The following is a 21,132-nucleotide window of genomic DNA, read 5'->3' on the forward strand; positions in this document are numbered from 1 at the left end:
GCGGGGCTGGGGGCTGCGGGGGGGGGAGTGCGGGGCGCCGGCGGGGCTGGGGGGCTGCGGGTCGGGAGTGGGGGGCACCGGGGGCAGCGGGGGGCTGCGGGTCGGGAGTGGGGGGCGCCGGCGGGGCTGGGGAACTGCGGGGGGGGAGTGGGGGGCACCGGCGGGGCTGGGGGGTGCGGGTCGGGAGTGGGGGGCGCCGGCGGGGCTGGGGGGCTGCGGGTCGGGAGTGGGGGGCGCCGGCGGGGCTGGGGGCTGCGGGGGGGGAGTGAGGGGTGCCGGCGGGGGGCTGCGGGGGGGGAGTGTGGGGCGCCGGCGGGGCTGGGGGCTGCGGGTGGGGAGTGGGGGGCGCCGGCGGGGCCGAGGGGAGCCCAGGGTGTGGAGCTCCGTGTCTGTGGGGCCGTGGGTCAGGCCGTGCCAGGCGTGGGGCAGACATGCAGGTGAGCAGTGGCGGGCGCAGCTCAGCTCTGCGGTTAGTTGCCCCTGGCGTGGGGCTGGGCCGAGCGGTGCCTGGAGTCGCTGGCCGTTAATACCCAGACGTGATCCCCACGCGGGAGGTTGGGATTGAGCCCAGCCGAGGCCCCACAACACCCAGCAAAGCAGGGGCAGGTCCAGGACCCCCGAAATCCTGAGGCTGCCGCGCCCCATGGGGCAGAAGGGTTCCCAGCCCTGGCCGGGGTGTAGAGGGGGAGTCGCCTGCCCCCTGCGTCTGGATGGGCTGTCGGCTGGGGACTGGTCCGGGGCGGCGCAGATGCGGCTGGCTCTGGGGTGAGGGAGGGGCCGGTGATCGGGGGACCCCTCGGGACAGGGCACGGGGGCTGCTGAGGATGGGATGCGGAGAGACGAGCTCTGCATGCCACGGATGGTGCGGGTGGAGGAAGTTGGTGTCTGGGGATCACAGGGCGGACTGGGCTCCGGACCCTGGCAGACGAAGGTCTGACCCAAGCTGGTGGCCGGGAGCTGAGGCTGGACCCTGGGGTGGGGTGGGGTCAGTTAGCTGCTGGGGCATTTCCCACCCCCTGACTGGCTTTGAGTCCCATCGAGATTCGGGGAGTCCTGTGGCCTGTACTTGGCAGGGGGTGAGATCAGCTGATCCCATCCATCTCGCCTGCCCTTGGGATCTGAGTCTGACCCCGCTGCCCCCCCGAGTGACCCCCTCTCCTGTTCTTCTGTCTCCAGGTTCTGGGAGTTGGTCCCCAGCAGCATCCCCGCATGGACACGGCTGTCCTGGTCCTCAGGGGCACGTAGGATCTGCCTCGGCTGCAGCCCAGGGTAAGGGTGCCCCTGGGCCAGCAGAGCGGTGCCCAGTGACCTAGGAGGGGCGGGTGGGATCCTGGGCTGGACGGGCTGTGGGTCCGAGCCAGGAAAAATGGACTGTGACTGGACTGAGGTTGGGTGGTTCCACAGGGGGCTGTTCGGGGGCCGGTGTTAGAATCACAGAATCTCAGGGTTGGAAGGGACCTCAGGAGGTTCTAGTCCCACCCCCTGCTCAAAGCAGGACCAAACCCAACTAAATCATCCCAGCCAGGGCTTTGTCAAGCCTGACCTTAAAAACCTCTAAGGATGGAGATTCCACCAGCTCCCTCGGGAACCCATTCCAGTGCTTCACCACCCTCCTAGTGAAAAAGTTTATTCTCTGGCTGTCAGCCCAGAGAGCAAGCTGAGCCAATCTGCAGCTGACACAAAGCTGCGGGGAGGCGGGTGGGGACCGACACTTTGGAGGACAGAACTAAATTCAGAGGGATCAGGATAAATTGGAGAACTGGGCTGTAGACAACAAAATGAAATTCAACAAAGACGAATGGAAGGTGCTACACTAAGGGAAGAAAAAACGAATGCACAAATACAGCCTGGGGGATAACTGGTTTGGCGGCAGCACTGCTGAGAAGGATCTGGGAGCAGTGGAGTCAGCAATGCGATGCTGCTGCAAAAAAAGCAAATGCGATGTTAGGTTGCATGATCAGAGGCTTAGCATGCGAGTCACGGGAGGTGATAGCACCGCTCTGCTTGGTGCTGGTTAGGCCTCAGCTGGAGAACGGTGTCCAGTTTGGGTCACCAATGCACAGGAAGGATGTGGAGAAACCAGAAAGGATCCAGAGGCGAGAGACAAAGAGGATCCAAGGGGTGGAATGCAAACCATACGAGCAAAGGCTGAAGGAACTGGGTACAGTGGAGTCGCATCACAGGCGCATTTAACTTACGCAATTTTAACTATATGCGCTCTGCAAAACAAAACGAACGAGGGAAAAATAACAGTTTAAATACTGCACCTGTAGTGCGGGCGATTGTGCCCGCCATTCCACTCAATGGGCGTTTGACTAGACGCGATTTTCGCTTTACGCGCTGACATCAGACCCTAACGCCCGCGTACGATTCGACTCCCCGTATGTTTAGTTTGGAAAAGAGGAGATGGGGGGCGGAATGACAGCGGTCGTCAGGTACTGGAAAGGCCGCCATCAGGACAAGAGGTGAGGGGTCAGACTCCAGCCCAGCAGAGTGAGGTGAAATCTCCGGAAGAACTTTCTAACTAAGATCAGTAGGACAATGGACCAGACGCCTTGGGAGGTCAGGGAACCGTTTCCAAAGGGGGCTGGGGCTGTCAGGAATGGGTCAGACCAACCAATCCTGCATCTGAGCAGGGCCAGACTAGCTGACCCCTGCGGTCCCTTCTAGCCCTGTGGGTCAGTGGTTCTAGGATGGGATGCCGGGTTGCCCAAGCTGCTACATCACTTCCAGGGTCCCTGGCTGCCTCTGGCAGGCTCGGATCGCAGAGCTGCTGTTGTGCACAGGGGCCCCCAGTGTGAACAGAGGGAGCCTGTCCCGGGGTGCCGGCCCTGGGGTGCCTGGCCAGGGAGCGGTTGCATTCAGCAGCTTCCCTCGTCCCCCCATGGCTGAGCGTCACCCGGCCCCGGGCTCTCCCAGCTCTGTCGTGGTGCCCTTACCCTCACCGAGGGAGCCAGGCTGGGCCTGAGGCCGGGAGCTGGGCATGTGGTTCCTGAATATATGTACATTCCAGTTTATTGCACCCAATGCAGCATGTGTGACTACCTGCCCTGTGGGCGGGTGGCGTATGTGTGCACTCGGTGCAGGAGCTCCTGGCCCTCAGAGACCGCGTACGGGCTTTGGGGACCAGGGTGGCTGAGCTGGAGGAGCTGAGGGAGATAGGGATGCAGTAGAACGGTCCCACCCCATACATGAGAAGCAGGAAGCTGCTAAACAACCAGTGGGGCCACTGGACAATCGAGGTGCTAAGGGAGCACTCAAGGACGATAAGGCCATTGTGGAGAAACTAAGTGAATTATTTGCATTGGTCTTCGTGGCTGAGGATGTGAGGGAGATCCCCAAACCTGAGCCAGTCTTTTTACGTGACAGATCTTGAGGAACTGTGCCAGATTGAGGTGTCATTAGAGGAGGTTTTGGAACAAATTGAGAAACTAAACAGTAATAAGTCATGACGACCGATGCTGTTCACCCAAGGAACTCAAATGTGAACTTGCAGAACTACTCACTGTGGTTTGTAACCTATCATTTAAATCAGCTTCTGGACCAGATGACTGGAGGACAGCTAATGTGACACCAATTTTTTAAAAGGGCTCCAGAGGTGACCCTGGCAATTAAAGGCCTGTAAGCCTGACTTCAGTACCAGGCAAACTGGTTGAAACTAAAGAACAAAATTGTCAGACACACAGATTAACATAATTTGTTGGGGAAGAGTGAACATGGTTTTAGTAAAGGGAAATCATACCTCACCAATCTACTAGAATCCTCTGATGGGGTCAACAAGCATATGGACCCAGTGGATCTAGTGTACTTAGATTTTCAGAAAGCCTCTGACAAGGTCCCTCACCAAAGGCTCTTACGCAAAGTCAGCTGCCATGGGATGAGAGGGAAGGTTCTCTCATGGATTGGTAACTGGTTAAAAGACAGGAACCAAAGGGTAGGAACAAATGGTCAGTTTTCAGAATGGAGAGAGGTAACTAGTGGTGTCCCCCAGGGATCTGTTCTGGGACCAGTCCTATTCCACATATTCATAAATGATCTGGAGAAAGGGGTAAACAGTGAGGTGCCAAAATTTGCAGATGGTACATAACTGCTCAAGATAGTTAAGTCCCAGGCAGACTGTGAAGAACTACAAAAGTATCTCACAAAACTGGGTGACTGGGCAACAAAATGGCAGATGAAATTTAATGTTGATAAATGCAAAGTGATGCACATTGGGAAACATAATCCCAACTAGACATATAAAATGATGGGGTCTAAATTAGCTGTTACCACTCAAGAAAGAGATCTCGGAGTCATTGTGGAGAGTTCTCTGAAAACATCCACTCAATGTGCAGCGGCATCAAAAAAGCGAACAGAATGTTGGGAATCATTAAGAAAGAGATAGATAATAGGAGAGAAAATATCATATTGCCACTATATAAATCCATGGGATGCCCACATCTTGAATACTGCGTGCAGATGTGGTCGCCCCATCTCAAAAAAGAGATATTGGAATGGTTCGAAAAGGGCAGCAAAAATGATTAAGGGTATAGAATGGCTTCTGTATGAGGAGAGATTAATGAGACTGGGACTTTTCAGCTTGGAAAAGAGATGGCTAAGGGGGGATATGATAGAGGTCTGTAAAATCATGAGGAATGTGGAGAAGGTGAATAAGGAAAAGTTATTTACTCCTTCTCATAACACAAGAACTAGGGGTCACCAAATGCCATTAATAGGCAGCAGGTTTAAAACAAAGCGGAGGAAGTATTTCCTCACACAACACACAGTCAGTCTGTGCAGCTCTTTGCCAGAGGATGCTGTGAAGGCCAAGACCATAACAGGGTTCAAAAAAGAACTAAATCAGTTCCTGGAGGACAGGTCCATCAGTGGCTTTTAGCCAGGCTGGGCAGGGATGGTGTCCCCCGCCTCTGCTTGCCAGAAGCTGGGAATGAGCAACAGCGGGTGGCTCACTTAATGATTACCTGTTCTGTTCATTCCCTCTGGGGCACCTGGCATTGGCCACTGTCGGTAGACAGGACACTGGGCTAGATGGACCTTTGGTCTGACCCAGCACAGCTGTTCTTGTGTTGTTAAAGATGTCCCCTGGCTGGCTGCACCCCGGGGCCAGGCCGAGCCCTGTGCTCCGTGCTGTGCCGGCCTTCACACCAGTGTCTCTCCCTTCTCAGGGTACCCGGGGCCATGTCATGGCCGCTGAGCCAGAGGAGCGACTTGGCCAATGACAACAGCTGCCCGGGGCTGAGTTTGGCACTGCGGGTGCCCCACAGTGAGCTGCTGAACGGCACGCTGCCGTGCCAGGCCTCGCCCCCAGAGCACCACCCCTGCACCTGCCCTGCTCAGCACAGCGCCCAGAGGCCAGCACCCCCACCTGAGGAGGAGCCCGCCAATGCCAAGTGGGTGAAGGACGGGCAGAACCAGCTGCGCCAGGCGGCCGAGCAGGACCAGAACCGCAATGAGCTTGGCCCCCCCGCCACGGCGCTGCTCAGTGACCTGCCACGGGGGGGCCCGGAGGAGGAGGAGGAGGAGGAGGATGGTGACTCCACCCCGGTACAGAGTGACCCCATCACGGCTGAGTCGGAGCAGAGCTCGGAGCGCGGGCTCCGCGAGCACGGCAAGAGCGCCAGCCTGCTCTTCGGCCCGCGGGCCAGCGCCGCCAGCGACGAGGACTCCAGCTGGGCCACGCTGAGCCAGGGCAGCCCGGCCGGCAGCTCCCCCGATGACACAGGTACGGGTGGGGCCCACCGGCTCCCTCGCCTTCTCTGCTGGCCCAGCCCTGGGGGGCAGAACTGCCAGATGCTGCTGGGAGGGTGGGGGTGGAGCTGGATGGGGGTGGAGCTCTGCACTGACGAATCACAGAATCATAGAAGAGACCTCAGGAGGTATCTAGTCCCACCCCCTGCTCAAAGCAGGACCAAACCCAACTAAATCATCCCAGCCAGAGCTTTGTCAAGCCTGACCTTAAAAACCTCTAAGGAAGGAGATTCCACCACCTCCCTAGGTAACCCATTCCAGTTCTTCACCACCCTACTAGTGAAAAAGTTTTTCCTAATATCCAACCTAAACCTCCCCCTCTGCAACTTGAGACCATTACTCCTTGTTCTGTCATCTGGTACCACTGAGAACAGTCTAGATCCATCCTCTTTGGAACCCCCTTTCAGGTAGTTGAAAGCAGCTATCAAATCCCCCCTCATTCTTCTCTTCTGCAGACTAAACAGTCCCAGTTCCCTCAGCCTCTCCTCGTAAGTCATGTGTTCCAGCCCCCGAATCATTTTTGTTGCCCTCTGCTGGAGTCTCTCCAATTTATCCACATCCTTCTTGTAGTGTGGGGCCCAAAACTGGACACAGTACTCCAGATGAGGCCTCACCAATGTCTAATAGAGGGGAATGATCACATCCCTCGATCTGCTGGCAATGCCCCTACTTATACAACCCAAAATGCCATTAGCCATCTTGGCAACAAGGGCACACTGTTGACTCATATCCAGCTTCTCGTCCACTGTAACCTCTAGGTCCTTTTCTGCAGAACTGCTTCCTAGCCATTCGGTCCCTAGTCTGTAGCTGTGCATGGGATTCTTCCGTCCTCATCAGGTTTCTTTTGGCCAGATCCTCTAATTTGTCTAGGTCCCTCTGTATCCTGTCCCTACCCTCCAGCGTATCAACCACTCCTCCCAGTTTAGTGTCATCTGCAAACTTGCTAAGGGTGCAGTGCACACCATCCTCCAGATCATTAATGAAGATATTGAACAAAACTGGCCCCAGCACCGACCCTAGGGGCACTCCACTTGATACTGGCTGCCAACTAGACATGGAGCTGTTGATCACTACCCACTCAGCCCGACAATCTATCCAACTTTCTATCCACCTTATAGTCCAATCATCGAGCCCATACTTCTCTAACTTGCTGGCAAGAATACTGTGGGAGTATAACAGCATTTAAAAGAGAACTGGATAAATTCATGGTGGCTAAGTCCATTAATGGCTATTAGCCAGGATGGGTAAGGAATGGTGTCCCTGGCCTCTGTTTGTCAGAGGATGGAGATGGATGGCAAGAGAGAGATCACTTGATCATTACCTGTTAGGGTCACTCCCTCTGGGGCACCTGGCATTGGCCACTGTCGGTAGACAGATACTGGGCTAGATGGACATTTGGTCTGACCCGGTACGACCGTTCTTATGTTCTTATGGGAGACTGTGTCAAAAGCTTTGCTAAAGTCAAGGAATAACACGCCCACTGCTTTCCCCTCATCCACAGACCCAGTTATCTCCTCATAGAAGGCAATTAGATTAGGATGGAGGAGGGCATGGATGGATCAATAGGGGTGTCCTGGCCAGGCCCTTTGGGGGTGACCCCTGTACTGGGCCGGGCCCCAGGTCCCCGTAGCTCACAGGGGCCGGCCTGCAGCCTCTGAGGCTGGGCCTACGGCACCAGCGTCCAGTCTCTGTCCAGGGCTCCCTGCTGTGAATCTGCCCGGGACGCCGGCAGGCCCCACTGAGCAGTCACCTGGCTACTGGCAGCCAGGCCGTGGCTGGCTGGGGGGCTAAGCCGGAGCTAACAGCGCGGCCGGCGCCAGGCCGGGGGTCCAGGAGCTCTCAAGGCCTCTGTCCCTGTCGTTAGTCGCAGGAGGGGCCAGGGAAGAGGCCGCGTGCCTGGCGATGGCGGGGGGCAGGGCTGGGGCAGGGCGGGGGGGCAGGGCTCGGGGCAGTGCGGGGGCAGGGCGGGGGTGACAGCCGGGGGCGTGTCGGGGATCTCACCCGGCACTAGAACGCTGTAAAACGATCGTGGCCCCGCTGAAGGGGACGGGGAGGGGGCAGGGCGGGGGGGCAGGGCTCGGGGCAGTGCGGGGGCAGGGCGGGGGTGACAGCCGCGGGCGGATCGGGGATCTCACCCGGCACCAGAACGCTGTAAAACGATCGTGGCCCCGCTGAAGGTGGCAGGGCGGGGGTGACAGCCGCGGGCGTGTCGGGGATCTCACCCGGCACTAGAACGCTGTAAAACGATCGTGGCCCCGCTGAAGGGGGCAGGGCGGGGGGGCAGGGCTCGGGGCAGGGCGGGGGCAGGGCGGGGGTGACAGCCGCGGGCGGGTCGGGGATCTCACCCGGCACCAGAACGCTGTAAAACGATCGTGGCCCCGCTGAAGGGGGCAGGGCGGGGGGGCAGGGCTCGGGGCAGGGCGGGGGCAGGGCGGGGGTGACAGCCGCGGGCGGGTCGGGGATCTCACCCGGCACCAGAACGCTGTAAAACGATCGTGGCCCCGCTGAAGGGGGCAGGGCGGGGGAAACGCTGACTGGTCGGTCCCCGAATGGAGACATCACTGGGGGGTTGGTTCCCTGGGTCCCGCGGGGATCGGCCCTTGGCCCTGCGCTAGTAACATCCTTCTCAGCCACCTGCAGGAAGACCCCAGCGGGGTTTGCAGGTGACTGGGAAATTGGGGGAGGGGTGAATAGGGCCAGAGCACCGCGACACCGAGGGTGGCTCTCTCTCTCCGGGGTTCGGCCCTTTGTCCCCCTGCCTCCAGCACGTCTGGCTCTGCCGGGGGCCTCGGCCCCACTCGGCTCTGGGGCAGCGTCTCCCCTCAGGGCACCTGTCCCCGGGCAAGGACCCTGCTCCGCTTCGGCACCTCCTGGGTCTGACCTCGGAGCGTCCAGCCCCTGCTCACCCCGGGAGCTCCCCGCAGCGAGTCCCCCTGGGCGGGACCCCTGGGGGAGCCTCACCCCCAAAGGGCCCTGCCCCCCACGCGCAGCCAGCCGTGACTCCCAGCCCGCGTGTGACAGACGGGTTCTTACCGTGGGGAGCCCAGCGCAGAACAGAGCTTGGCAGCACCGAGATCAGGGACCTTCGGCAAAGTCCATGGGGGGATCCAGAGCCCTGGGCCCTCGCCCCCAGTCCCCAACCAGGGGACTGACTCGCTTCCAGCTGCCCGGCCTCCATCACGCCCGTTGCCCTCCTCCCTCCTTTGTCCCTAACCGGGTCCAGCAGGTCACCTGGGCTGCACCAGCCCCGCTTGCAGAGGAGGGGACCCGGCCAGCAGCTGCCAGGCTACGAGTGTCGGCTGTTCTCTGCAGCCCGTCAGCAGTCGCACCTGCTCTCTAGGGGTGTCTGCAACAATCACACCCCCTTGAGCAGCACGTGGGGAAACTGAGGCACACACAGTGTTCAGCCAAAACAGTCTCACTTTGTTACAGTGACACCACCTCCCCCACCCAGGATCCTGCTCTGCCCCAGAGCAGCTTTGAACCTTTTACGCTCCCTGCGTAGCCATGCAAAGCACAGAGGGAAATTGAGGCACTCATAAAGATGTTACCAAAAGTCCCACTTCATCCCCGGGGTGGAGCTTTGAGTGCCCAGGGGGCAGAGCTTTGGGTGCACAGGGAAGGGACAGAGCTCCCAGCCCCTCCCCCCGTTATAACCGCTAGACCCCACTGCCTTCCCAGAGCCGGGGAGAGAACCCAGGAGTCCTGGCTCCCAGCCCCACCGCATCTGCCCAGCTAGGCCCTGCTGCAGGGAGCCATGGTCCCTGAGTCCCCTCTGTCTGGGGGGGTCCCTGTCCACTGCATGAAAACCAGCCCCAGCCAGCCACTGGGGGCTGGACACTGGTGCAGGGGGCACAGTGCAGGGATGGGGGGCGCAGGGTGGGGGCAGCGGGCAGGTGGCTCAGCCTGTGCCCACGCCCTGCCCTGCTCCGGCCTGCTGCAGTCTGTCACTTTGTGGGGCTGGGGCCTTCCCCGTGCCCCCCCCCCGGTCTCCCCCACAATGTGCCTGGAGTGGGGCCCACTGGGGTGGGCACTGGTAGCCCCTATTGTTTAGCAACTGTCTCTGCTGGAAACAGCACGTCCCCGCTGCCCTCCACCAGGGTACCCCCCACTTCTGCGTCCTGCCCCTCCTGCACAGACCCCTTGCCCCCCACATCCTGCTGCCCCCCATACAGACTCCCTTCCCCATAGCTCCTACTGCCCCCGTCAGTGCCGGGGGGTGCTGGGCCTGGCATGAAGCGGGGGGACCTGGGGCCGCAGCACCCACAGGAGGAGCTGGGGCCCCGGCAGACTCTGGCCAGTTTCACTAGAGGAGTGCCTCGCTGAGCTGTGTCAGGACTCCTGGGTCCCTCCCAGGTCAGACAGGAGCCATGGGCCTTACCCCTCATAACGATGCTGCCTTTGGTGGGATGCTTCTGAGAGCATCAGTTCAGGACAAATTGCTCGGAGCAGGGCAGTCACAGCCCTAGGCTGGTGGTTTTCCACCTCTAAGGCACCAAACCAGCCAGACAAGAAGGACTTTGGTCTCACCCCACTGGCTAAGCACAAGTCACACAAGCAATTTCCTTAGACACTCCAGTCTCCCAGTATCACCACCAGTGCACTCGTCCTGGGGATGAATGGTTATGAAAACCAACACCCCAGTAAAAGAAAAAGGTTCTCTGATCCCAAAGGACCAAGCCTCAGACCCAGGTCAATATACACATCAGATCTTACCCACAAATCACGCTGTTGCCAATCCTCTAGAATCTAACATCTAAAGGTTTGTTCATAAAGGGAAAAAGGTAGAGATGAGAGCTAGAATTGGTTAAATGGAATCAATTAATGGCCAAGTTCTTAGTTCAGGCTTGTAGCAGTGATGGAGTAAACTGCAGGTTCAAATCAAGTCTCTGGAACATCCCCCGCTGGGATGGGTCATTCAGTCCTTTGTTCAGAGCTTCAGTTCGTAGCAAAGTCCCTCCACAGGTCAGAAGCAGGATTGAAGACAAGATGGAGGGGTTTTATATTCTCTGCCCATGGAAGGACGCCCCGTCCGTTCTTACTGTGGAAAATCACAGCAGCAAGATGGAGTCTGGCGTCACACGGGCAAGTCACATGTCCCTGCATGACTCAGTTTACAGGGCAACGCCATTGTTCACATGTTACTTTGAAGGTTCCCAGGACAGCTCAGATGTGGTTGGCGTCTCCCAAAGTCCAGTGTCCATGGAGTGTTTCTTGGTTGGGCACTTACGGAGAACAGCCCCTTCTCAAGAAGCTGAGCAAATGCTTCACTGAGGCGACTTAGAATTGAATGCATTTGAGATACAAGTACAGAGCCAATATTCATAACTTCAACTACAAAACGATACACCCATACAGACTATAATCAGAACCAGCCACCCAGAACCTTGCCATAGACACCTCACTCGACAACCTTTGTACACTATTTGCTGCAAATATATCACAGTGGTTGCATCAATGATCTATACGGTCACAGGTAATGTCAATAACGTCCCATGGGGGGAGCCCAGGGCTGGGCTAGCAGGGGCTGCGGGTCGGGAGTGAGGGGCGCCGACAGGGTGGGGGGAGCCCAGGGCTGGCGTGGCAGATAGTGTGTGGGTGCAGGAGTAGTTCCACAAGAGCGGCCAGACTGGATCAGATAAAGCATCCAACCAGCCCAGTGTCCTGTCGGCCAACAGTGGCCAGCGCCAGGTGCCCCAGAGGGAATGAACAGAACAGGGAATCAGAGACCAGGGATACCCCCGGGCGCTGGGCTGGCCTGTCCCCCCGCAGCATGGAGCCCCCGGGCCGGCCTGTCCCCCCCCACCAGAGCACAGAGCCCCCGGGCCGGCCTGTCCCCCCCCAGCATGGAACCCCAGAGCCGGGCTGACCCTCCTCCACAGCACGGAGCCCCCGGGCCGGCCTGTCCCCTCCCCCCAGCATGGAGCCCCCAGGACGGCCTGTCCCCCCCAGAGCACGGAGCCCCCAGGCCGGCCTGTTCCCCCACAGCACAGAGCCCCTGGGCCGGCCTGTTCCCCCACAGCACAGAGCCCCTGGGCCGGCCTGGTCCCCCCCCCCCAGACCACGGAGCCCCCGGGCCGGCCTGTCCCCCCCCCGCATGGAACCCCAGAGCCGGGCTGACCCTCCTCCACAGCATGGAGCCCCCGGGCCGGCCTGTCCCCCCTGCCCAGAGCACAGAGCCCCCGGGCCGGCCTGTCCCCCCCCCAGAGCACAGAGCCCCTGGGCCGGCCTGTTCCCCCCCCAGCATGGAACCCCAGAGCCGGGCTGACCCTCCTCCACAGCACGGAGCCCCCGGGCCGGCCTGTCCCCTCCCCCCAGCATGGAGCCCCCAGGCCGGCCTGTCCACCCACAGCACAGAGCCCCTGGGCCGGCCTGTTCCCCCACAGCACAGAGCCCCTGGGCCGGCCTGTTCCCCCCCCCCAGAACACGGAGCCCCCGGGCCGGCCTGTCCCCCCCCAGCATGGAACCCCAGAGCCGGGCTGACCCTCCTCCACAGCATGGAGCCCCCGGGCCGGCCTGTCGCCCCGGCCCCGAGCACAGAGCCCCCGGGCCGGCCTGTCCCACCCCCAGAGCACAGAGCCCCTGGGCCGGCCTGTTCCCCCCCCAGCATGGAACCCCAGAGCCGGGCTGACCCTCCTCCACAGCACGGAGCCCCCGGGCCGGCCTGTCCCCTCCCCCCAGCATGGAGCCCCCAGGCCGGCCTGTCCACCCACAGAACAGAGCCCCTGGGCCGGCATGTTCCCCCCCCCCAGAACACGGAGCCCCTGGGCTGGCCTGTCCCCTCCCCAGAGCACGGAGCCCCTGGGCCGGCCTGTCCCCCCACAGCACAGAGCCCCTGGGCCGGCCTGTCCCCCCCCCTGCACGGAGCCCCCGGGCCGGCCTGTCCCCCCACCCCCCAGAGCCCCTGGGCCGGGCTGTGCCCCCCCCCGAGCACGGAGCCCCTGGGCCGGCCTGCCCCCCCCCAGCACGGAGCCCCCGGGCCGGCCTGTCCCCCCCACAGCACAGAGCCCCCGGGCCGGCCTTTGCCCCCGCAGCACAGAGCCCCCGGGCCGGCCTGTTCCCCCCACCACAGCACAGAGCCCCCGGGCCGGCCTGTCCCCCCACAGCACACAGCCCCTGGGCCGGCCTGTCCCCTCCCCCCCACAGCACAGAGCCCCTGGGCCGGCCTGTTCCCCCCCCCCCCCGAACACGGAGCCCCCGGGCCGGCCTGTCCCCCCACAGCACAGAGCCCCCGGGCCGGCCTGTTCCCCCACAGCACAGAGCCCCTGGGCCGGCCTGTTCCCCCCCCCCCCCAGAACATGGAGCCCCTGGTCCGGCCTGTCCCCCCCACGGCATGGAGCCCCCAGCACAAACCAGCTGATGCTCCATTGCCCCCAAGGCGACCCAGACCCCCCCCCCACTGAGCTCAGTTCGAGGGGGGCAGGGGGATGTGGAGCCCAGCCCCGGGGGAAGCAGCCGGAGGGCACTGGGGCAGGCACACTGTGGCGGCAGAGCCTGGCACGAGGCTGGTTACGCTGCTCCTGGCCAGCTGTGCCCACAGGGCCGGGTGGCACCGGCTGCCAGCGCCGCGTACGGCTGGGATTCCTGCCTGGCCGTGCTGGCTGGCTGCTCGCCCGCCAGGGAGCCGGGAGCCGGGAGCCGGGAGCCGGGCACAGCTGGGCCCCGCAGCAGCGGAGGAGCCCCAGGCTGGGTGAGCTCTCGGGGCTGCGTCACGGGGCCTGGCAGCCGCCGGCAGAGCTCAGGGCGCAGCTGGGCGCAGGGTTTGTTTGCTGCTGCTGTGGGACCAGGGGCCAGGGCTTGGACGTGGGTCACAGGCTGGATGCAGGGCCGGGCTCAGCCAGGGGAGCCCGGCGTGACCCTCAGGGGCCGGCGGGGTCCCCCTGCGCAGAGGGGAGGGGGATCCGGCCCTCTGCCCCCCACGTCTGTCTGGTGTGCAGGGACCGTCCACGCAGATGGTACAGCGCCAGGGGCCTCGGCGGGGGGGGGGGAGAGGAGGTTGTGGGGTGCCTGGCATGTTGGGGCCCTGAGCTCACTGGCAGGGTGTGGGGGTGTCTGTGCTGCCTAAGAACAATGGAGCATTGGCTGGTTTGTGCTGGGGGCTCTGTGCTGTGGGGGGGGGGGGGGAACAGGCCGGCCCGGGGGCTCTGTGCTGTGGGGGGACAGGCCGGCCCGGGGGCTCTGTGCTGTGGGGGGACAGGCCGGCCCGGGGGCTCCGTGCTCAGGGGGGACAGGCCGGCCCGGGGGCTCCGTGCTCAGGGGGGACAGGCCGGTCTGGGGGCTCCATGCTGTGGGGGGGACAGACCGGCCCAGGGGCTCCGTGCTGTGGGGGACAGGCCGTCCCGGGGGCTCCATGCTGTGGGGGGGACAGACCGGCCCAGGGGCTCCGTGTTGTGCGGGGGGGAACAGGCTGGCCCGGGGGCTAGGTGCTCTGGGGGGACAGGCTGGCTCGGGGGCTCCATGCTCTGGGGGGGGGGGAACAGGCCGGCCCGGGGGCTCTGTGCTGTGGAGGGACAGGCCGGCCTGGGGGCTCCATGCGCTGGGGGGGGACACAGACCGGCCCAAGAGCTCTGTGCTGTGTGTGTGTGGGGGGGGGACAGGCCGGCCCAGGGGCTCTGTGCTGTGGGGGGACAGGCCGGCCTGGGGGCTCCATGCTCTGGGGGGGGGGACAGGCCGGCCCGGGGGCTCTGTGCTGTGGGGGGACAGGCGGGCCCGGGGGCTCCGTGCTCAGGGGGGACAGGCCGGTCTGGGGGCTCCGTGCTGGGGGGGGACAGGCCGGCCCGGGGGCTCTGTGCTGTGGGGGGACAGGCCGGCCTGGGGGCTCCATGCTCTGGGGGGGGGAACAGGCCGGCCCGGGGGCTCTGTGCTGTGGGGGGACAGGCCGGCCCGGGGGCTCCGTGCTCAGGGGGGACAGGCCGGTCTGGGGGCTCCGTGCTGGGGGGGACAAGCCGACCAGGGGCTCTGTGCTGTGGGGGACAGGCCGTCCCGGGGGCTCCATGCTGTGGGGGGGACAGACCGGCCCAGGGGCTCCGTGTTGTGCGGGGGGGGAACAGGCCAGCCCGGGGGCTAGGTGCTCTGGGGGGACAGGCTGGCTCGGGGGCTCTGTGCTGGGTAGGGGACAGGCCGGCCTGGGGGCTCCATGCTCTGGGGGGGGGGGAACAGGCCCGCCCGGGGGCTCTGTGCTGTGGAGGGACAGGCCGGCCTGGGGGCTCCATGCTCTGGGGGGGGGGACAGACTGGCCCAAGAGCTCTGTGCTGTGTGTGTGTGGGGGGGACAGGCCGGCCCCGGGGCTCTGGGGGGGGGAACAGGCCGGCCCGGGGGCTCTGGGGGGGGGAACAGGCCGGCCCGGGGGCTCTGTGCTGTGGGGGGACAGGCCGGCCCGGGGGCTCCGTGCTCAGGGGGGACAGGACGGCCTGGGGGCTCCATGCTCTGGGGGAGGGGGACAGACCGGCCCAAGAGCTCTGTGCTGTGTGTGTGTGGGGGGGGACAGGCCGGCCCAGGGGCTCTGTGCTGTGGAGGGACAGGCCGGCCTGGGGGCTCCATGCTCTGGGGGGGGGGACAGACTGGCCCAAGAGCTCTGTGCTGTGTGTGTGTGGGGGGGACAGGCCGGCCCAGGGGCTCCGTGTTGTGGGGGGGGAACAGGCCAGCCCGGGGGCTCTGTGCTCTGGGGGGACAGGCCGGCCCGGGGGCTCCCTGCTGGGGGGGGGAGATGGGGGGACAGAGGTTTATTAGAGGACAGGAACATGGTCAAACCAGAGCTTGTAGGTACAGAAACCAGGACCCCTCAGCCGGGTCCATCTTGGGGCCAACCTCTCTCTCCCCAGCCAGCTCCAGCTGAGACTCTCCAGCCCCACCTCTGGCCTTTGTCACCTGATCTCTTTGTTCTCCAACACCTTCAGCTGGCACCTTGCAGGGGAGGGGCCCAGGCCATCTGTTGCCAGCAGACAGGGTGTCGTCCATTCTCTGTGCAGACACCATCACACTGGTCCCCTAGGGCTCTGCAGCGATCACACCCCCTTAGCCCACCACCTAGATACCTCAGAACTGCAGAGGGGAAACTGAGGCACCCACACACTGTTCAGAGAAAACACCAAGAACATTCCCATCTCATCACAGAGGCCTTCTGAGAAGAGACTTTAGCCAAACCCGAGTCTCTGGGCTCAGTGCAGGGGCGGCAAATGGGCCTTTGTTGGTAATATTTGTATGATGCCTAGGTGTGCCTCAGTTTCCCTGGTGCACCATGTTGTTTCCCAGGGTGGGGAAGGGACTGAGTGAGGAGTCAGTGCTGGGCCGTGCCGGGGAAGGAGCAGGCAGCTGCATCCCACATGCTCACGGGGAGGCTGAGCTGGGACGTGTTCGGCCCAGTGATCACTATCACCGGACAGTGGGCTTGGCTGGGTCTGGCCGGGGCTCGGCTGGGTCTGGCCGGGGCTCGGCTGGGTCTCGTGCCCGGCTTGGCTCAGTCTGGCCGGGGCTCGGCTGGGTCTGGCCGGGGCTCGGCTGGATCTGGCCGGGGCTTGGCTGGGTCTGGCCGGGGCTCGGCTGAGTCTGGTGCCCGGCTCGGCTGGGTCTGGTGCCCGGCTTGGCTCAGTCTGGCCGGGGCTCGGCTGGGTCTGGTGCCGGGCTCGGCTCGGTCTGGCCGGGGCTTGGCTGGGTCTGGCCGGGGCTTGGCTGGGTCTGGTGCCCAGCTCGGCTGGGTCTGGTGCCCGGCTGGGTCTGGCCGGGGCTCGGCTGGGTCTGGCTGGGGCTCGGCTGGGTCTGGTGCCCGGCTTGGCTCAGTCTGGCCGGGGCTCAGCTGGGTCTGGTGCCGGGTTCGGCTGGGTCTGGCCGGGGCTCGGCTGGGTCTGGTGCCCGGCTCGGTCTGGCCGGGGCTCAGCTGGGTCTGGCCGGGGCTCGGCTGGGTCTGTCCGGGGCTGCGGGACTACGACGAAGGGACTGTGTCATAGGCAGAGGCTCAGAGGTGTCTGACTTGGTTCCGTCCGGACGAGGCCCTGACCGGACACTGCCCATCATTGTAACGGGGGCCCCAGGTTCCAGGCTGCTCCCAGGGGCCCCGCAGGGGCTGTTCCCAGCCCGGTGCCCGTCACGCCGGGAAATGGGGGGTGACGGGGGGGGCCTGGCTGGGCCCCGAGCAAGTGGGTGCTGGGCATCCCGTAGCACCGTGCGAGTCAATGCAGCCGGAGCCCCAGGCCTGGCTGGAGTGGCCCCGGGAAGCAGCGCCCCTGGAAAGGTCTGGGGGGCTCAGCTGAGGGCCGGCCGTGGGGAACGAGCAGGCATAGTGAGGGGCAGGGCGGTGGGGGTGTGGGTGTGCTGGGGCCTGGGCCGGTGTGGGGGCCTCGTCATGCCCTGGCTCAGGCCCGTCCTGACTCCCTGGGGGTGCCTGGCCCCGCTCACACCCCCTCCTTCCACAGACGCTGCCTGGGCCCGCAACGCCTTCGAGACGGACTCGGACCTGCCTGCCGGATGGGTGAGGGTGCAGGATGCCTCAGGCACCTACTACTGGCACATCCCCACGGGCACCACGCAGTGGGAGCCGCCCGCAGACCTGGGGCAGGGTGAGGGGGGCTGTGGCCCCGACCATGACTCCCAGGGGAATACACCCACCGAGGAGCAGCAGGTGAGAGCCCCAGGGACCCCCCCCACCCTGGGGAGACGCTGCCGGTGCCCCAGGGACTCCCCCCCCACACACCCTGGGGAGACGCTGCCGGTGCCCCAGGAACCCCCCCCCCCGGGTCTGGGCCTCCCCCCAGCTCCAAACTGAAACTCTCCAGCCCCACCTCTGGCCTTTGTCTCTTTCCCCGGCCAGGAGGTCACCTGATCCCTTTGTTCTCCCGCACATTCAGCTGGCACCTTGGAGGGGAGGGGCCCAGGCCATCAGTTGCCAGCAGACAGGGTGTCGTCCATTCTCTGTGCAGACACCATCACACTGGTCCCCTAGGGCTCTGCAGCGATCACACCCCCTTATCCCACCACCTAGATACCTCAGAACTGCATAGGGGAAACTGAGGCACCCACACACTGTTCAGAGAAAACATTAAGAACAGTCCCACTTCGTCACAAGGCCACTGACCCCCACTGGCTGGTTTCTGTCCCGCTCTCTGCAGCTGACCTGGACGGGCTTTGTGGAGGCCGAGCGCTTGGCGGAGGCTGAGGGCTGGAAGGTGAGTGTGGCGCTGTATGGCGGGAGCCGGTGCCAGGGGGCGCCCAGGCCGGGCAGGGCAGGCGGAGGAGTGAGAAGGGGGCACCCCCAGGCTGGGCGGGAATGGAGGCACTCACCACCCAGCCAGCAGCTGGAGAACGGCAGCAAAGCTCAGGCCGGGTCGCTGTAGGGTGTGCTGGGCACCACATCCCGTCTGAGAGACCAGGCCTGTGTCCGGGGGGACGTTCTGTAATATTGTTACAGAGTGGGAGCCGTGTTAGTCTGTATCAGCAAAAACAACAAGGAGTCCTCGTGGCACCTTAGAGACTAACACATTTCTTTGGGCGTAAGCTTTCGTGGGCTAGAACCCACTTCATCGGACGCATAGACTGGAACATACAGTAGGAAGAGATATAGACACAGAGAACATGAAACAATGGGGGTTGCCATACTAACTCTAACGCGACTAATCAATTAAGGTGAGCTATTATCAACAGGATTAGAAAAGCTTTCGTAGTGATAATCAGGAGGGCCCATTTCCAACCATTAACAAGAAGGTGTGAGTAACGGTAGGGGGAAAATAGTTTAGTTTGTGTAATGACCCATCCACTCCCAGTCTTTATTCAGGCCTAATTTAATGGTGTCCAGTTTATAAATTAATTTCACGTAGAATCTCAGGAGGTATCTAGTCCAACCCCTTGCTCAAAGCAGGACCAATCCCCAGACAGACTTTTGTCCTAGATCCCCCTCAAGGATTGAACTCACAACCCTGGGTTTAGCAGGCTAATGCTCAAACCACTGAGCTATCCCTCCTGTTCTGCATGTTCATGTTGGAGTCTGTTTTTGAAGTTTTTTTGTTGAAGAATTGCCACTTTTAGGTCTGTTATTGAGTGACCAGAGAGGTTGAAGTGTTCTCCTGCTGGTTTTTTAATGTTATAATTCCTGATGTCAGATTTGTCAGACTTATAGGGTGGTGTTTATGTGACCATCACTTATTAGCACTGTAGTGTCCAGGAAGTGGATCTCTTGTGTGGACTGCTCCAGGCTGAGGTTGATGGTGGGATGGAAATCGTTGAAATCCTGGTGGAATTCCTCAAGGGCTTCTTTTCCATGGGTTCAGATGATGAAGATGTCATCAATGTAGCGCAAGTAGAGTAGGGGCGTTGGGGACGAGAGCTGAGGCGGCGTTGTTCTAAGTCAGCCATAGAAATGTTGGCATACTGTGGGGCCATGCGGGTACCCATAGCAGCGCCGCTGACTTGACGGTATAAATTGTCCCCAAATGTGAAATAGTTTTGTGGGTGAGAACAAAGTCACAAAGTTCAGCCACCAGGTTAGCCGTGATATTATCGGGGATATTGTTCCTGATGGCTTGTAGTCCATCTCTGTGTGGAATGTTAGTGTAGAGGGCTTCCACAGCCATAGTGGCCAGGATGGTGTTTTCTGGAGGATCACCAATGGATTGTAGTTTCCTCAGGAAGTCAGTGGTGTCTCGAAGATAGCTGGGAGTGCTGGTAGCGTAGGGCCTGAGGAGAGAGTCCACATAGCCAGACAATCCTGCCGTTAGGGTGCCAATGCCTGAGATGATGGGGCGTCCAGGGTTTCCAGGTTTATGGATTTTGGGTAGCAGATAGAATACCCCTGGTTGGGGCTGTAGGGGTGTGTCCGTGTAGATTTGTTCCTGCGCTATAGCAAGGAGCTTCCTGAGCAGATGGTGCAGTTTCTTTTGGTACCTCTCAGTGGGATCGGAGGATAATGGCCTGTAGAATGGGGTGTTGGAGAGCTGCCTAGCGGCCTCCTGTTCATACTCCGACCTGTTCATGATGACGGCAGCACCCCCTTTGTCAGCCCCTTTGATTACGATGTCAGAGTTCTTCCTGAGGCTGTGGATGGCGGTGTGTTCTGCACGGCTGAGGTTCTGGGGCAAGTGATGCTGCTTTTCCACAATTTCAGCCCGCGCACGTCGGCGGAAGCGCTCTCTGTAGAAGTCCAGTCTGTTGTTGCGACCGTCAGGAGTCGTCCACGCAGAATCCTTCTTTCGGAAGTGTTGGTAGGGAGGTTTCTGGGGGTTCGTCTGCTGTTCAGTGCTGCGCTGGAAATATTCCTTGAGTCGGAGGTGTCGCAAGTAGGATTCTAGGTCACGGCAGAACCGTATCGTGTTTGTGGGGTGGAGGGGCAGAGGCCCCGAGATAGGACAGACTCTTCTGCCGGGCTAAGAATATAGCTGGATAGATTAACAACTGTGTTGGGTGAGTTAAGAGAAGCACTGTGTGGCCCCTTGTGGCATTGTAACGATGCGGTTCTGGCGGGACCCAACTGAGAGTGCCAGTTCAGGACCAATTGCTCAAACAGGGCAGTCACAGCCCAAGGCTGAGGTTTTTCCACCCCTAAGGCAAACCAAACCAGCCAGACCAAGAGGACTTCGGTCTCACCCCACTGGCCAGGGCCGGCTCCAGGCACCGGCATTCCAAGCAGGTGCTTGGGGCGCCAGTCTGCAAGGGGCGCCAGCCCCCAAGCAGCGCGCCGAATTGCCACTGCAGACGGCGGGGGCAGTCCATGTGCCGTTAGGGCGGCAGGCGCATTTCCGCGACGGTGGCAATTCAGCGGCAGCTTCTATGTTCAGCTGTCCGCAGTGGCACAGCTTCTGTCTTCCGGCTGAAGACAGACGCTGCCACCGAATTGCTGCCACCACGGAAACGCGCGTGCCGCCCTAACGGCACACGGACTGCTCCCGCTGTCCGCGGCGGCAATTTGGCGCGCTGCTTGGGGCGGCAAAAACAGTAGAGCCGGCCCTGCCACTGGCTAACCGCAAGTCACACAAGCAATTCCCTTAGACACGCCAGTTTCCCAGTATCACCACCGGTGCCACTCGTCCTGGGGATAAATGGTTATGAAAACCAACACCCCAATAAAAGAAAAAGGTTCTCTCGATCCTAAAGGACCAAGCCCCAGACCCAGGTCAATATACACATCAGATCTTACCCACAAATCACGCTGTTGCCAATCCTTTAGAATCTAAACTCTAAAGGTTTAATCATAAAGGGAAAAAGGTAGAGATGAGAGCTAGAATTGGTTAAATGGAATCAATTACATACAGTGATGGCAAAGTTCTTCGTTCTGGCTTGTAGCAGTGATGAAGTAAACTGCAGGTTTAAATCAAGTCTCTGGAACATCCCCCGCTGGGATGGGTCATTCAGTCCTTTGTTCAGAGCTTCAGTTTGTAGCAAAGTCCCTCCACAGGTAAGAAG

At 61.7% G+C, this 21,132-nt stretch overlaps 1 protein-coding gene across 1 annotated transcript in view; it reads left to right on the top strand.

Moving 5' to 3' along the window:
• The first annotated feature begins 729 nt into the window (after positions 1-729).
• LOC123375027 (amyloid-beta A4 precursor protein-binding family B member 1-like) overlaps positions 730-21,132 on the top strand; it is a 37,251-nt gene continuing 16,848 nt past the window's right edge. The window contains exons 1-5 of the mRNA XM_045025584.1: positions 730-765; positions 1,177-1,269; positions 5,166-5,722; positions 17,157-17,362; positions 17,850-17,906. Coding sequence (XP_044881519.1) covers positions 749-765; positions 1,177-1,269; positions 5,166-5,722; positions 17,157-17,362; positions 17,850-17,906 — 930 coding nt within the window. The 5' untranslated portion in view covers positions 730-748. The remainder of the gene's footprint in view (positions 766-1,176; positions 1,270-5,165; positions 5,723-17,156; positions 17,363-17,849; positions 17,907-21,132) is intronic.

The sequence above is a fragment of the Mauremys mutica genome, chromosome 1, assembly GCF_020497125.1.
Source record: "Mauremys mutica isolate MM-2020 ecotype Southern chromosome 1, ASM2049712v1, whole genome shotgun sequence".
In the NCBI taxonomy this organism is placed as follows: Eukaryota; Metazoa; Chordata; order Testudines; family Geoemydidae; genus Mauremys; species Mauremys mutica.